Here is a 16,323-nt window from a genome sequence, read left to right as displayed (position 1 = left end):
TTGTATTCCATCCTTCTTTAAAAGACATGATATAAGACTATCACTGAAATGGCAAACTTTGAAAAAAAAAAACCCCAACACTTCTCATTCTCTAAACAGCTGTAGATTACGCTATCTGTGCTTGTTTACTGTTATCAATAATTACATTTCTAAATTCTCTTTGTTCATACGATCTGTCATTTGACATGATGAATGACTTCTGAATGCTTAATCTGTGCCCCGCTCAAGCTCAAGATGCTGCAGGTCCATTTTGTAACACTGCGTCCGCAGGTAGAACGTAGCTCTATTAACTGGCACTCAATTACTCTGTGGTTTTCATAAAGGACCTAGATGTTTGACAAAAACTGAATTGTAGAACTGAAATTGAATGGTGGAAAGTGAAACTGAAATCATTCAGGAGCTAAATTTAAAGAAGAATGGAATACAAATTCAAATGTAATTATTAAATTTTCAAAATATAAAATTCTATTTCAACTTAGTGATGAACCTTTTCAAACAAATACATGGGATTTAAAATTAAGCTAATTCAAATTGTCACGGTCTGACTGGGGCAGACCGTATGTGTTGCAGAGGAGGACTCAAACGCAGACCAAAACGTGGTGTGGATTAACAAAACAAGCCGTTTATTGAGGTTAGCAACGAGGGTACAAAATAATAGGGCATCGGTGAAAACTAAACAATAACCTAAACTGGGTGAACTAATAACAAAACATGAAAAACCTTAACCATAGTGAACTGACATGGGTACCTGGAGATGAGACATGGATGAGCAGACGACCTGACAATGGCATGCAGAAAACAAAGGGCTTAAATACATACATGAGGTGATCAGGGGAAGTGGAGACACATGGGGGAAACAGCTGACAGACATAAACCTAATGACAGGACCAGGAGAGGAAAGCTAAATACAATAAACAAAGAACACATGACATTGTCAGAATAAAACAGGAAATACTAAAACTAAAACATGACAACACAACTTAACAGACCTAATATGTGATGAATAAATACAAAACCCCAAAACATAGAAAACCCAGGAATAATAACTGCCTAAACTAAAGGCAGATAGGAAATAACACAAACTAAATCACATAACAAAATGAGACAAATACAAACATGAACTCAGAGCGCTGGGTCAGAGACCCAGCCTGTGACAGAGCCCCCCCCTCAAGGGCGGATTCCAGACGCCCAAAACCTTGAAAAACAAAACCAAAAACAACCCATCAAGGGCGGGCGGTGGGGGTCCAGGACGGAGGGCCAGAAACAAGGCCAAAAAAACCAAAATGTCCCTCAAAATCACAGGAGCACAGGGAACAGTTCATGACTCCTCAGGGGGCCGACCCGGAGGGTGACGGTCCAGAAAATCATAGTTCATGTGATCAGGGGGCCGGCCCGGAGGCCGACGGCACAGAAGTCCATGGTCGAACAGTTCCGGGGGCCGTCCGTGCGGACGGCAATGGTGGCGACATGGAAACCGTTCAGGGGGCCGACCGTGCGGACGGCAACGGCGTAGAAACAGTTCAGGTGGTCGACCGTGTGGACGGCAACGGCGTAGAAACAGTTCAGGTGGCCGACCTCGACGGCGGTGACGTCCAGCAGGTGGCCGAAGATTCCCAGGTGCAGAGCGAGGCTTGGGCGGCGGCATAACAGCCGTAGGACCAGGCGACGCTGAAGCAGAGGCTGGACCAGGCGTAGCAGAGGCCGGACCAGGCGAGGCAGAAGCAGAAGCCGAGGAAGACTCGGATGAGGCCGAACCAGGCGAGGCAGAAGCTGAGGCCGGACCAGGTGAGGCAGAAGCAGGAGCAGAGGCCGAAGCCGGACCAGGCGTAGATGAAGACTCTGACGAAGCCGCACCAGGCGAAGACGAAGGCTCTGACGAAGCCGCACCAGGCGAAGACGAAGGCTCTGACGAAGCCGCACCAGGCGAAGACGAAGGCTCTGACGAAGCCGCACCAGGCGAAGACGAAGGCTCTGACGAAGCCGCACCAGGCGAAGACGAAGGCTCTGATGAAGCCGCACCAGGCGAAGGCGAAGCACAGGCTGGAGCTGCAGCAGGCGAAGCACAGGCTGGAGCTGCAGCAGGCGAAGCACAGGCTGGAGCTGCAGCAGGCGAAACAGAAGCAGAATCTGAAGGTGGCTGGACGGGCTCCTCGGGCCCCCCAGCTGACGTGGCTTGAGGCTGGTGCGGTTCTCCTGAACCCCCAGCTGACGTGGCATGAGGCTGGTGCGGTTCTCCTGAACCCCCAGCTGACGTGGCATGAGGCTGGTGCGGTTCTCCTGAACCCCCAGCTGACGAGGCATGAGGCTGGACGGGCTCCTCGGGCCCTCCAGCTGACGAGGCATGAGGCTGGACGGGCTCCTCGGGCCCTCCAGCTGACGAGGCATGAGGCTGGATGGGCTCCTCGGGCCCTCCAGCTGACGAGGCATGAGGCTGGATGGGCTCCTTGGGCCCTCCAGCAGACGAAACTTGAAGCCGGCTGGGTTCACCCGAACCCCCAGCAGACGAAACTTGAAGCTGGCTGGGTTCTCCTGAACCTCCAGCAGACAAAACATGAAGCTGGCCGGGTTCTCCTGAACCTCCAGCAGACGAAGCATGAAGCTGGCTGGGTTCTCCTGAACCTCCAGCAAACGAAGCATGAAGCTGGCTGGATTCTCCTGAACCCCCAGCAGACGAAGCATGAAGCTGGCTGGGTTCTCCTGAACCTCCAGCAAACGAAGCATGAAGTTGGCTGGGTTCACCTGAACCTCCAGCAAACGAGGCATGAAGCTGGGTGGATTCTCCTGAACCTCCAGCAGATGAAGCATGACCAGCAGGTGTAGAGACCACCGGCTGGACAGAAGGCTGAGCAGGTGATGGAGCGAATGACTGAGCTGAACAATGGGGAGCTGGCTGAGCTGCACAGTGGGCTAAGGGCTGAGCTAACGGAAACACAGGAAAATGAACTATTGACTGGGCTGCTAACAGAGCTAATGACTGAGCTATAGACTGAAAAGCATGCAGTAGTGATGGTGGTGTTGGTTGCGGACTGAATTCTCCTGAGCCTTCAGTAGAAACAGGAACGGGTGCAGGCACTTGCTGGACACTAGCCACTCCCACCCGAGGAGTAGGTACGGGTGCGGAGACGGGCTGTATCCTGGCTGACCTCACCCTGGGGACCGGCATGGGTGCAGGGGTGGACTGGTTCACAGCCCCCCTCACCCCGGAAGCCGGGACAGGCAACGGCAACGGCTGGGCAACTGCCCTTCCCACCCGAGGAGCTGGTACGGGTGCAGAAACGGACAGAGCCTCAGCTGGCCTGGAAACCAGAGCAGGGACCAGCTGGGCCTCAGACTCCCTCACCCGAGGAACTGGTACGGGTGCAGGGGTACGCTGGGCCCGAGCTGCCCTGGCAGCAGAAACACGAACAGGCAAAGGAGCAGGCTCAGAAAAAACAGTCTTAGAAACGGCAGGCTTAGGGTTAATATGTATTGGGTCGACAAAAACAGACCTAGCAAAAATGAATCCGCCGTCCACTTCATGTTTAGCAGTCTTAGTATTAGCAGTCCTTGGGTTAACGGTCTTAGAGTGAGCTGACTTGGGGATGATTGAACCAGACTTAACAAAACCTGAACTGAGTGTTGTAGACCTGGTAGAAGTGTTAACAGTTTTTCCTTTAACCGCATGTGCAGACTTAAGCGAGCGGGAATTGTCTTTCATCCCTCCCTGCGTAGAGGGAGTAAAACAAAACGGATCCTCCCAGTCCACGTCGTCATCCATAAGGGAAATTCCCCATGGATCGGAAGTGAGCCGATTGCTGTTAATGTCAGACGGGACGTGAGAATAAAAGTCATTTTCACTCACCACCGTGAGCTGCTCAGCGATGTCCGGTTTATGGCGGCGTGCGCGCCGCTTCCTGCGAACAGAGGAAGCTGGCGGAGCGAGCGACTGAGCCCCTGGTGCACAGAATGGTGACACCGAGGCTGGAGCGTGAGCGCCTGAAGCCACACGGAGGACACCCACCTGAAGCGAGCGAGGCGCAGGCAGCGCAACAGGCGGGGACTTTCGGCAGCTCTTGGGACCTCCGAGAGCTAGCCGAGTCCCGTGGAAAATGCGCTCGTAGTCGGGGGTACGCCACGGCTTCCAGCGGAGCTCCTCCTCCAGCTGGGCGAAGGCTGCCTCCCGACGCTCGTAAAGCTCGCGGTCTGCTGAGTCCATAGTGGTCAGGTCGTACTGTCACGGTCTGACTGGGGCAGACCGTATGTGTTGCAGAGGAGGACTCAAACGCAGACCAAAACGTGGTGTGGATTAACAAAACAAGCCGTTTATTGAGGTTAGCAACGAGGGTACAAAATAATAGGGCATCGGTGAAAACTAAACAATAACCTAAACTGGGTGAACTAATAACAAAACATGAAAAACCTTAACCATAGTGAACTGACATGGGTACCTGGAGATGAGACATGGATGAGCAGACGACCTGACAATGGCATGCAGAAAACAAAGGGCTTAAATACATACATGAGGTGATCAGGGGAAGTGGAGACACATGGGGGAAACAGCTGACAGACATAAACCTAATGACAGGACCAGGAGAGGAAAGCTAAATACAATAAACAAAGAACACATGACATTGTCAGAATAAAACAGGAAATACTAAAACTAAAACATGACAACACAACTTAACAGACCTAATATGTGATGAATAAATACAAAACCCCAAAACATAGAAAACCCAGGAATAATAACTGCCTAAACTAAAGGCAGATAGGAAATAACACAAACTAAATCACATAACAAAATGAGACAAATACAAACATGAACTCAGAGCGCTGGGTCAGAGACCCAGCCTGTGACACAAATTCTGTTTTAGAAGCTTTTATTCAAGTTGAGCAATTCAAATTCAATCTGAGAAATTCAAATACAAATTTAACTTATTCAAATTCAGTTTCTAATAGCACAAAGTTCTGCCTGTAAGTGGCTTTCAAAAACACTTTAAAATCCCTTTAAAGTTTGAAAATAAACATGTTTTTTTGTCTTCTCTCCAGGTTGAAATTAACCTTCTGCACTATGGAAAACCAGACTTCAGATATCCTGCTCTTAGAAGGTTTACAGGTCAGCCCAGATGCCTCCATTCCCACCTTTATCCTCCTCCTCCTCATCTATATCTTCACCATGCTTTCCAACATTGTCCTGGTGATCCTGATCACGCTGGATAGTAGCCTCCACCAGCCCATGTATCTGCTCTTCTGTAACATGAGCATTAATGATGTATTTGGAGCCACAACAATCTTTCCACGTATGCTGAGGGATATTTTTATTCCCAGCTCAGATCGGTACATCCACTATGTAGACTGTGTCATTCAGGCCTTTTGTGTTCACATTTATATAGGTGCCTCTCACACTATACTCATGATCATGGCTTTTGATCGCTATGTGGCAATCTGCAACCCGCTGCAGTACGCCACCATCATGACCAACTGGATGGTGGTGAAGCTGTCGGTCTTGGCCTGGGTAGTAATCTTCGTTATGGTGACAATCCTCGTGGGCCTCAGCGTTCGCCTGTCACGTTGCAGGTGGATCATATTTAACCCTTTCTGTGACAATGCCTCTTTGTTTAAGCTCTCCTGTGAAAGCATCCTCATCAATAACATTTACGGTCTCGGCTACACTGTCCTTCTGCTGGGCTCCTCCATTGGCAGCGTCACTATCACCTACCTGAGGATCGCCATGGTGTGTCTGAGCAGCAAGAGCAAGACACTGAACAGCCGGGCGCTCCAGACCTACACCACCCACCTGACTATGTTCGTCATCATGTTTGTGTCATCCACCGTCATGGTGCTCCTCCATCGCTTCCCACATTTGACAGACCAAAGGAAGTTAGCCTCCATGATGTTCCATGTGGTTCCTCCAGCACTGAATGCTGTTATCTATGGGATGCAGATCAAAGCAGTCCGACAAAAAATGTTCATCATGTTCACGAGGAATACAGTGACTGTGACTGACGGGAAATGATTCATATTCTCAATAAATAAATAAATATATTTACAGTACGTTTTTCTGCCTTTCATGTTTTTTTTTTCTCATATCCCGATTTCCTTTGTGTATTTTACTAAATACATACATCACAGCAGTTCACCTCAGACATCTGCATTCCCCTCAATATAATGCAGGTAAGGCCTCAGTCACACCAGACACCAGTTGGTGTCTGCCTGACAAGTGTGAAGTGTGTGTCAAGAGCTTCTCCATTGCACCATAAGAAGATCCTTCATAACTTTCCCTAGTGCCATATCATTAGAAGGCATAGCATACATTTTCACTGCTATGCTGATGACACCCAGCTCTATCTGTCCATGAAGCCAGATAACACACACCAATTAGTTAAACTGCAGGAATGTCTTAAAGACATAAAGACCTGGATGGCCGCTAACTTTCTGCTTCTTAATTCAGATAAAACTGAGGTTATTGTACTCGACCCTGAAAATCTTAGAAATATGGTATCTAACCAGATTCTTACTCTGGATGGCATTACCTTGGCCTCCAGTAATGCTGTGAGGAACCTTGGAGTCATTTTTGACCAGGACATGTCCTTCAATGCACATATTAAACAAATATGTAAGACTGCTTTCTTCCATTTGTGCAACATCTCTAAAGTTAGAAATATCCTGTCTCAGAGTGACGCTGAAAAACTAGTTCATGCATTTATTACTTCCAGGCTGGACTACTGTAATTCATTATTATCAGGAAGTCCTAAAAACTCCCTGAAAAGCCTTCAGCTAATCCAAAATGCTGCAGCAAGAGTCCTGACAGGGACTAGAAAGAGAGAGCATATTTCTCCTGTTTTGGCTTCCTGTTAAATCCAGAATTGAATTCAAAATCCTGCTCCTCAAATACAAGGTCTTAAATAATCAGGCTCCATCTTATCTTAATGACCTTGTAGTACCATATCACCCTATTAGAGCACTTCGCTCTCGCACTGCAGGCCTACTTGTTGTTCCTAGAGTATTTAAAAGTAGAATGGGAGGCAGAGCCTTCAGTTTTCAGGCCCCTCTTCTGTGGAACCAGCTTCCAGTTTGGATTCGGGAGACAGACACTATCTCTACTTTCAAGATTAGGCTTCAAACTTTCCTTTTTGCTAAAGCATATAGTTAGGGCTGGACCAGGTGACCCTGAATCCTCCCTTAGTTATGCTACAATAGACGTAGGCTGCCGGAGGATTCCCATGATGCATTGAGTTTTTCTTTACTCACTATGTATTAACAGACCTCTCTGCATTGAATCATATCTGTTATTAACCTCTGTCTCTCTTCCACAGCATGTCTTTATCCTGTCTTCCTTCTTTCACCCCAACCAATCACAGCAGATGGCCCCGCCCCTCCCTGAGCCTGGTTCTGCCGGAGGTTTCTTCCTGTTAAAAGGGAGTTTTTCCTTCCCACTGTCGCCAAAGTGCTTGCTCATAGGGGGTCATATGATTGTTGGGTTTTTCTCTGTATCTATGAAGAGCCTTGAGGCGACTTTTGTTGTGATTTGGCGCTATATAAATAAAATTGAATTGAAATTGAATTGAATTGTAAGAGCTTGGTCCGTATAGCCACCAATGAGTTGGACTTGTTTCCGGTGGGTGATGAGCTCTGCCAGGGCTGCCCTTTGTCATAGATTCTCTTCGCAATTTTTATGAACGGAATTTCTAGGCATAGCTAAGTGGCAGAAGGCTTTCACTTGGGTGGCCTAAGTGCTGTGGCTGCAGTGATGCGGAGGCTGCACTGGTCTGTTGTAGTGAAGAGAGAGTTGAGTGTAAAAGGGGGCACTCTCAATTTACTGGTCGATCTACATCCCCTACCCTCACCTATGCTCATGAGCTGTGGGTAGTGACCGAAAGAATGGAATCACGGATACAAGTGGCGGAAATGGGTGGCTGGCATCTCCCTTAGAGATAGGGTGAGGAGTTCAGCCATCCGGGGAGGGGAAGGTCTTACTGTTTACTCACGCGACAAACCATCAGCATCAGGGAACATGTTCACATTATAAAAAACGTGTCAGCCAAGCCTCAGGTGTGATATCAGGAGGTTCACGTCAACTGAGGTGAGTATGAGACACAAACACACACATGATCTTACTATAGACCAAAATGGCTGTAGCCTTTGTTGGGTTTTATTTGTGTTGCATTTGGTGGAGTTAAGACTTCATGTCACTAATTCGTTGTTGGATGGCCTTTCTTTGCTCTCTGATTTATATATGTATGTAGTTTATATAGTGTTGATTAAAATCTTAATGCTGGTGGTTCGAACTATCAGGAAAATGTGGTTTTAGGAGTAAACAACAGGTAAACAAAGACTAGAGTGTTAGGCTGATTGTTTTTTTGTTTATTTGTTTTTTATTAATAACAATTTTAGGTGGTTGACCTGCCCAGAGGTATTAGTTAGGAATTGATTTTGGTTAACACTGCAGTGTGTGATCTACTGATAGTAGTAATAGCCAAAATTTTTAAAATGTCTGAAAGTCTGTCTGGTTAGTAAGCAACTAAAACAAAACCTCACCCTAACCCTTGAAAGGTTAATGGGGATCTGGTGGATGTAAAAAGGATTAATGTTTCCATTTGAGCACTTTAAATCTAATTTCCTTTGCTGTGCACGTTATAATCTTTATACTGCTGAAAAAAAAAGAGAACACTTGGAATGAAATTTCAATGAACAAACTAAAACTCAACATGAGGAAACTTCAATTCAGGAATTCTAATTCTATCACCAGAGGAACATTTGTTCATTTCCTACTGCTACAACAAGCTTTAGAAATTGTGCTTGTAAAAAAACAAAAGAAGTGGAAAAGCATCACATGTTTAAAGTTTCAATTAGACTTTTTAATTTATTCGTGATCTTGCATAAACAGTGGCAATAAAATATAGTTTCTTTTACCGAGTTTTGAAATCAAGTTTGTACCTGATGATGACTCATCAGGGGAACATCAGGTTACCATTTCTGGAAGATCCCTTGAAACCACAGAGAATAGTTGGGTCTGTTGTTTATCAGTGGTATCTAATGTCATTGTGTTTCCCTGATGAATCTCACATTTCTATTACCTAAACAGAAATGTAAAATTTAAATTACATTTTTCTTCATCCCTTTCTTTTTGGCTGGAGCTGCAGTGTTGTGTGATGCATTTTCATTTTCATTTTGGGTTAAATACAAAAAGCAAAAAGCTACATTTTTCAAGACAGCCTTATTTAAAAAGATGTGCTCATCTTGGTGGAGAATATTCAGCTCATTTCGCACTGTGACCAGTTGGGAGTGAGAAGTGGGAGACAAAAAAAAAAGACCCATGTAATGATTACATTCCTTTTTATCAAAAGGAATTGTCATGTTTCAGCTGTGTGGAGGCAGGAAAAGGACCCAAACGCAAAACTCACGACAACAAAATTAAACTCAAGAAGCTGCTTTATTGCAGAATGACATGAAAAACTAAACTAAACTAAACTAAACTGGGACATGGATAACTAATACACAGGGAAACACAGACATGAGGGAGATTACGACACTGACAAAGAGAAACACAGGGCTTAAATACACAGAGGGCACAGCTGGGAGTGATCAGGCTGGACGAGACAAGGGAAGCAAAACTAGAATCACTCACATGAGACATGGACCTTCAAAGTAAAACAGGAAACACACTGACTGAACGCTAGACATGCAAACTTAACAGCAACTGAGAAGACAGAACATAGGGACCTGAAACATGGGACAGAAAGCCACAGTAGACACAACGTGGACATAACAACGCCACAGGGAAAGAGTAAAACAAAACACAGAACTTCTTAGAAAATAAAATAGGAAACATAATGAAATGCAAACATGACTACATGAACTTGACAGCATAACAGACTTGAAACACATGAAGGGCAAGGGAGACTTAACAGGGGTTGGAAGACACAAGGGGAATCTAATAACAAAGAACTAGAAAAACTCATGAGCTTAATCATATAAACATCCAAATAAACTAAACTCAAAACACTGGGTCATAAGACCCAGGATCGTGACAGGAATGTTTTAAGCCTAATCTTAAAAGTAGAGAGACAGAATGCAAATAATGATAACACAAAACACTGTGTCTCCATGCCCAGGAGCATGACGCTAATGAATTACAGTAGTCCAGCCTAGAAGTAATAATGAGCTAGTTTTTAATCACTCTCAGATACAATGTTTCTAATCCGATTGTTAAGTGATGACGTGACAAATCCTACTTCCGGGCCTAAAGTAGTCTGCGTTTAATATGGCTTTTGTGTTGTTAACATGTTTAATGTTATGTATTTTCTTCTATTTGATCTCAAAAAGCTACTAAAACAGTCAGTGATCACTGTTGACCTCCCTCGGCTTTTATTACCGCTAATCATTTATTTAAGCTCAGTTTTTAAAACCTTAGGATGTAACTACAGCCCAGCCCATGCAGCAGTATATGAATGACTAACCTCGTATTGTGGATGGATTATCTCAGTTGTTCTCCTGGCTGAAGTTTGGTCCTTTTACAGCATCCTGCCATGCGATTACGTTTGTTCCTGACCACCGAGAACACTCACGTTAACTTTTATCGAGTGGAAAAAAAGTTAGCTTGTTTATATTATGCTAACATAGCTGTGTCGCTAGCGGTCACGTAGCACATCATTATATACCAGCTAGCCCAACTTCAGTAACCCTACAAACGTCACTGCTGTTTAGTTTTCTGTCTTCATTTATGCTGGAAGTGATAACAGAGCTGTACGTTTGAATTTGTTTCCAAAACCCCGCAGTCAGGACATGCTATATTGCATTTAGATAGAAGCTAGCGAGCTAACTCCCTGCTAACTTCTAACTCCGTTAAATGTCATAAATTCCGTTTTCATGGATGCCTGGATGTTAAACTCAATTGTTACACCTGGTAGAGCAGAACGCTGATCATTTTATTAAAGATGAAAGACTTTAGACAGTTTTTCAACTCTCAGTAATGCCATAGTGATCGTTTGATATATGGACCTGCAGCGGAGTTTAGGCCCAGACACGGCTAGTGACGTCAGACTGAACAACCGGATAGATATTTGTGGAAGAAAGCAGTCTTACATATTTGTTTAATATGTGCATTGAAGGTCAAAAAATGACTCCAAACACTTTAAAATCCCTTTAAAGTTTGAAAATAAACATGTTTTTTTGTCTTCTCTCCAGGTTGAAATTAACCTTCTGCACTATGGAAAACCAGACTTCAGATATCCTGCTCTTAGAAGGTTTACAGGTCAGCCCAGATGCCTCCATTCCCACCTTTACCCTCCTCCTCCTCATTTACATCTTCATCATGTTTTCCAACATTGTCCTGGTGATCCTGATCACGCTGGATAGTAGCCTCCACCAGCCCATGTATCTGCTCTTCTGTAACATGAGCATTAATGATGTATTTGGAGCCACAACAATCATTCCATGTATGCTGAGGGATATTTTTATTCCCAGCTCAGATCGGTACATCCACTATGTAGACTGTGTCATTCAGGCCTTTTGTGTTCACATTTATGCAGGTTCTTCTCACACTATACTCATGATCATGGCTTTTGATCGCTATGTGGCAATCTGCAACCCGCTGCAGTACGCCACCATCATGACCAACTGGATGGTGGTGAAGCTGTCGGTCTTGGCCTGGGCAGTAATCTTCATTATGGTGACAATCCTCGTGGGCCTCAGCGTTCGCCTGTCACGCTGCAGGTGGATCATATTTAACCCTTTCTGTGACAATGCCTCTTTGTTTAAGCTCTCCTGTGAAAACATCCTCATCAATAACATTTACGGTCTCGGCTACACTGTCCTTCTGCTGGGCTCCTCCATTGGCAGCGTCACTATCACCTACCTGAGGATCGCCATGGTGTGTCTGAGCAGCAAGAGCAAGACACTGAACAGCCGGGCGCTCCAGACCTACACCACCCACCTGACTATGTATGTCATCATGTTTTTGTCAGGCATTGTCATTGTGCTCCTCCATCGCTTCCCACATTTGACAGACCAAAGGAAGTTAGCCTCCATGATGTTCCATGTGGTTCCTCCAGCACTGAATGCTGTTATCTATGGGATGCAGATCAAAGCAGTCCGACAAAAAATGTTCATCATGTTCACGAGGAATAGAGTGACTGTGACTGACGGGAAATGATTCATATTCTCAATAAATAAATAAATATATTTACAGTACCGTATTTTCAAGACCATAAGGCGCACTGTGTTAAAAGGCGCAGTCTCAGTTATGTGTGCCCTTACTGTATTAACACACACATAAGGCGCACTGGACCATAGGCCGCATACAAGTACCGTATGCGTATTTAAAAATAAAGCGGGAGCAAACGTGAATTCGGTACCTTACTCACATTTCTATTGCCGGTAATCGTCATCATCAACAACACACAAGCATACAAGTGTGCATATTTAAAAATAAAGCAGGAGCAAAACAAAGTTTGGTACTCACATTTTTATTACCAATAATCGTCATCATCAACAACACACAAGCATACAAGTGTGCGTATTTAAAAATAAAGCAGGAGCAAAACAAAGTTTAGTACTCACATTTTTATCATCAATTAAACCCATCGAAGTCCTCATCCTCTGTGTCTGAATTGAACAGCTGCGCTAAATCTCCATCACACATGCCAGGTTCACTGTCTTCACCGTCAGAGTCACTTTCCGTGCCGTGCGGCTCCTCGGAAATGATGCCGGCTTTTGCGAAAGCTCGAACAACAGTGCCAGCAGACATGTTAGCCCAAGCATCTACAATCCATTGGCAAATTGTGGCGTAACTCGCCCGGCGCTGCCTTCCACTCTTAGTGAAACTGTGGTCTCCACCGGTCATCCATCGCTCCCAGGCTGCCTTACTTTGAACGGGCGGTTCACACCGATGTCCAGCGGTTGGAGTTCCTTTGTCAGGCCTCCCGGAATGACAGCAAGCTCACAGTTCATTTGCTTCACAAGTTTTTTCACATCGGCTGTGAGATGGGCACGCATAGAGTCACAGATCAACAGCGATGGTGATGCGTGGAAAAAACCACCTGGTCTCCTTACATACACCTCCCTCAGCCACTCTTTCATCATTTCCTCATCCATCCAGCCCTTTTCATTTGCCTTAATGATGATTTCTGCTGGAAACTTCTCTTTAGGCAAAGTCTTTCGCTTAAAAATCACCATAGGCGGCAGTTTCTGTCCATTAGCATGGCAGCCAAGCACAACAGTAAAAGAAGACTTCATACCCCGTTGTGCGTATCGCTACCGTGCTGGTCCCCTTCTTCTCCACAGTGTGACTCACCGGGATGTCAAAAGTGAGCGGGACCTCGTCCATGTTTGTGATGTGGCTGGGCTGGATGTTTTTGTCGCCGATGTGTTTGCTGCAGTAGGAGCGGAAGATGGCCAGCTTTTCCTTATAATCCGCTGGAAGTTGCTGCGCTATCGTAGTCCTGGTCCGGATGGAAAAATGGCACCGTTTCATAAAACGAAAGCACCAAGACAGACCTCCTTGGAAATGTTCAATGTTCATCTCTTCAGCAAGTGAAACCGCTTTTAGCCGAATGGTGACCGTCGAAACGCTTCTCCCGCTCGCTCTTTGCTCGATGATCCACCGCTCGAGTCTTTCCTCCAACTCGGGCCACCTCGCCTTATGTCCGCGGAAACTCAGCTGCGTTTTCTTGACCTGCCGGAGCTTGTTTTCCAGCTTCCTCCATTTGCAAACCATCGATTCGTTTATCTTAAATTCTCTCGCCGCTGCTCGATTTCCATGTTCCTCCGCGTAGCTGATGGCCTTCAGTTTAAACTGTGCTTCGTAAGCATGTCTCTTTGCCATTTTCAGGGTTGTTAAAACAACGATGTCCTGCATAATGCACATACCTGTTCTTTTATACAGGTATGTGCGATTGTCCCGGTATATACGATCAACGCCCACACTTCACCCTTTAACGTTCTCATGGTGTTCTCTACTACGTCCTCCTTAGAACACACAGGGCGCACTGCGCTATAGGGTGCGCCGCACTTTTTGAAGAAAATCTAAGCCTTTTAAGTGCGCCTTATGGTCGTGAAAATACGGTACGTTTTTCTGCCTTTCATGTTTTTTTTATTTCTCATATCCCGATTTCCTTTGTGTATTTTACTAAATACATACATCACAGCAGTTCACCTCAGACATCTGCATTCCCCTCAATATAATGCAGGTAAGGCCTCAGTCACACCAGACACCAGTTGGTGTCTGCCTGACAACCACCAGTCGCAAGTCGTAATGACTGTTTGTTCATTTTAGTTTAGTTTTTTTGGTTTTTTTACAATAAAAACAAAGGATCTTTAGCCCACTGACAGACATCCATAGGACTGAAAGGTCTGTGTGGCGCGGGTGTGGTCTCTGGCCCGCTGCAGGGGAGGGGTGGCATGGTGAGCTCCCGGGGCGGGGGGGAGGCGGGGCTGCACAGGTGTTTGGGACGAGTGACTGATTGTTTCTTTTCTTATGTTTCAGTGACAGTCGAGGAAGCGAACGGAGCGACTACTGAGCGGGAGTGTCTGTGTCCCGTGCGTTTAAGCTGAAACCACAGTTATAATAAAAGAAGTGTGTGTCACCATAACCACGGCGTGTGTGTGCGTGTGTTGGGGTCCGACGTCACAGTCTGACATCAGTTCTAATAAGGTCCTTCAGTGTTTTCTGATTCAGCTGACCTCATCTGAATTTGGAATTATGAAAACTACAAACTTTGAGAACAAAATGAGTAAACTTGATGATACTTTCAGTATTGTTGTGACAATCTGAGTTCAATGACACAACAGGGCAGTAATAAATGAATAGATGATAATTAAATGTTAAAAACAGCTTTTGTTTACTGACAGATCACGCCTGCTTCTGGATCCTTATGATTGTATTATTGTTGATTATTCCATTATTCTCCATCCCTTCCCTTCTATGTAGAGACCACAGGAAGTTAACAGCATTCATTGCTGGAGGAAGTTCAGGGATGCAAACTATGGGATGCAAATTAAAGCAGTCGGACAAAAAAATGTTCATAATTTTTACCCCCCTCCTTTGGGGTGGGGTGGCTGACTGACCACGGTCCCAGTCAGTTGATAGAGCAGGTTACCTACTAATTATAAGTTTGGTGGTTCCACCAAAAATGCAGGGCCTGGAGTTAAGTTCAGGGATGCGATCTATGGGATGCATATCTTTCTTTGGCTCTCGGAGGAGGCGGACGCACTTTTTCTCCTCTCCCTTATCTTCCCTGCTTATGTCCTTGTCTAGTCTTGTGGGGTTTTTTTTGTATTTTCCCTGGAATATTCTCTCACAGTGTGTTCTCTAAAACCTAAAAGAGGAATTATGGATTGGATCAACTGGTCAATGGGTGCATTGTGTGCCGGGTGGCGGCCAGGAGCAGAGGCCCTGGCGGACTGACCCCCGGCTGCCAAGACTGGCAATAGGGACATGGAATGTCACCTCTCTGGTGGGGAAGGAGCCTGAGTTAGTGCGTGAGGTTGAGAGGTACCGGCTAGATATAGTCGGGCTCACCTCTACACATGGCTTGGGCTCTGGAACCAGTCTCCTGGAGAGGGGCTGGACTCTGTCTCAGTCTGGAGTTGCCCCTGGTGAGAGGCGGCGGGCTGGGGTGGGTATCCTAATATCCCCTCGGCTTGCTGCCGGTACGTTGGGGCTTTTCCCGGTGGACGAGAGGGTTTGTTCCCTGCGCCTTAGGGTCGGGGAACGGGTCCTGACTGTCATCTGCGCTTATGCGCCGAGTGGCAGTTCAGAGTACCCAGCCTTCTTAGAGTCCCTGGGGGGGGGGGGGGGGGGGGGTGCTGGATGGAGGGTGCTCCACCTGGAGACTCTGTTGTCCTGCTGGGAGACTTCAATGCTCATGTGGGTAACGACAGCGAGACCTGGAGGGGCGTGATTGGGAGGAACGGCCTCCCTGATCTGAACCCGAGCGGTGCTCTGTTATTGGACTTCTGTGCTAATCACAGTTTGGCCATAACGAACACCCTGTTCGAACATAAGAGTGTCCATAAGTGCACGTGGCACCAGGATGCTCTAGGCCGTAGGTCGATGATCGATTTTGTAATCGTATCAGCAGACCTGCGACCATATGTTCTGGACACTCGGGTAAAGAGAGGGGCTGAGCTGTCAACTGATCACCACCTGGTGGTGAGTTGGATCAGGTGGTGGGGGAAGACGCTGGACAGACCTGGTGCACCTAAACGCGTAGTGAGGGTGTGCTGGGAACGTCTAGCAGAGGCCCCAGTCCGCGAGATCTTTTTTTTTTTTTTTTTTTTTTTTTTTTTAAGTTAACATGTTCTTTATTTCTTTTTTTTTTTTTTTGGCCTGTCCCGTTTGGCTCT

At 46.1% G+C, this 16,323-nt stretch overlaps 2 protein-coding genes across 2 annotated transcripts; both read left to right on the top strand.

Moving 5' to 3' along the window:
• Positions 1-4,896: 4,896 nt before the first annotated feature.
• Positions 4,897-5,992, top strand: LOC113030178 (olfactory receptor 8G17-like). Its single transcript, XM_026181351.2, has one exon. The coding sequence runs from the start codon at positions 5,003-5,005 to the stop codon at positions 5,990-5,992; it is 990 nt and encodes a 329-aa protein (XP_026037136.2). The 5' UTR covers positions 4,897-5,002.
• A 5,193-nt stretch (positions 5,993-11,185) lies between these two features.
• Positions 11,186-12,130, top strand: LOC113030177 (olfactory receptor 52J3-like). Its single transcript, XM_080306938.1, has one exon. The coding sequence runs from the start codon at positions 11,186-11,188 to the stop codon at positions 12,128-12,130; it is 945 nt and encodes a 314-aa protein (XP_080163064.1).
• Positions 12,131-16,323: the final 4,193 nt, after the last annotated feature.

This window comes from Astatotilapia calliptera, chromosome 10, assembly GCF_964374335.1.
Source record: "Astatotilapia calliptera chromosome 10, fAstCal68.1, whole genome shotgun sequence".
Lineage (NCBI taxonomy): Eukaryota > Metazoa > Chordata > Actinopteri > Cichliformes > Cichlidae > Astatotilapia > Astatotilapia calliptera.
Note: the sequence above shows the minus strand (reverse complement) of the source record. Positions and strands in the feature narration are given on the sequence as shown.

Excerpts from the sequence above, each read along its gene's own strand:
- LOC113030177 (XM_080306938.1), top strand. The coding sequence starts at position 11,186 with ATGGAAAACCAGACTTCAGATATCCTGCTCTTAGAAGGTTTACAGGTC.
- LOC113030178 (XM_026181351.2), top strand. The coding sequence starts at position 5,003 with ATGTTTTTTTGTCTTCTCTCCAGGTTGAAATTAACCTTCTGCACTATG.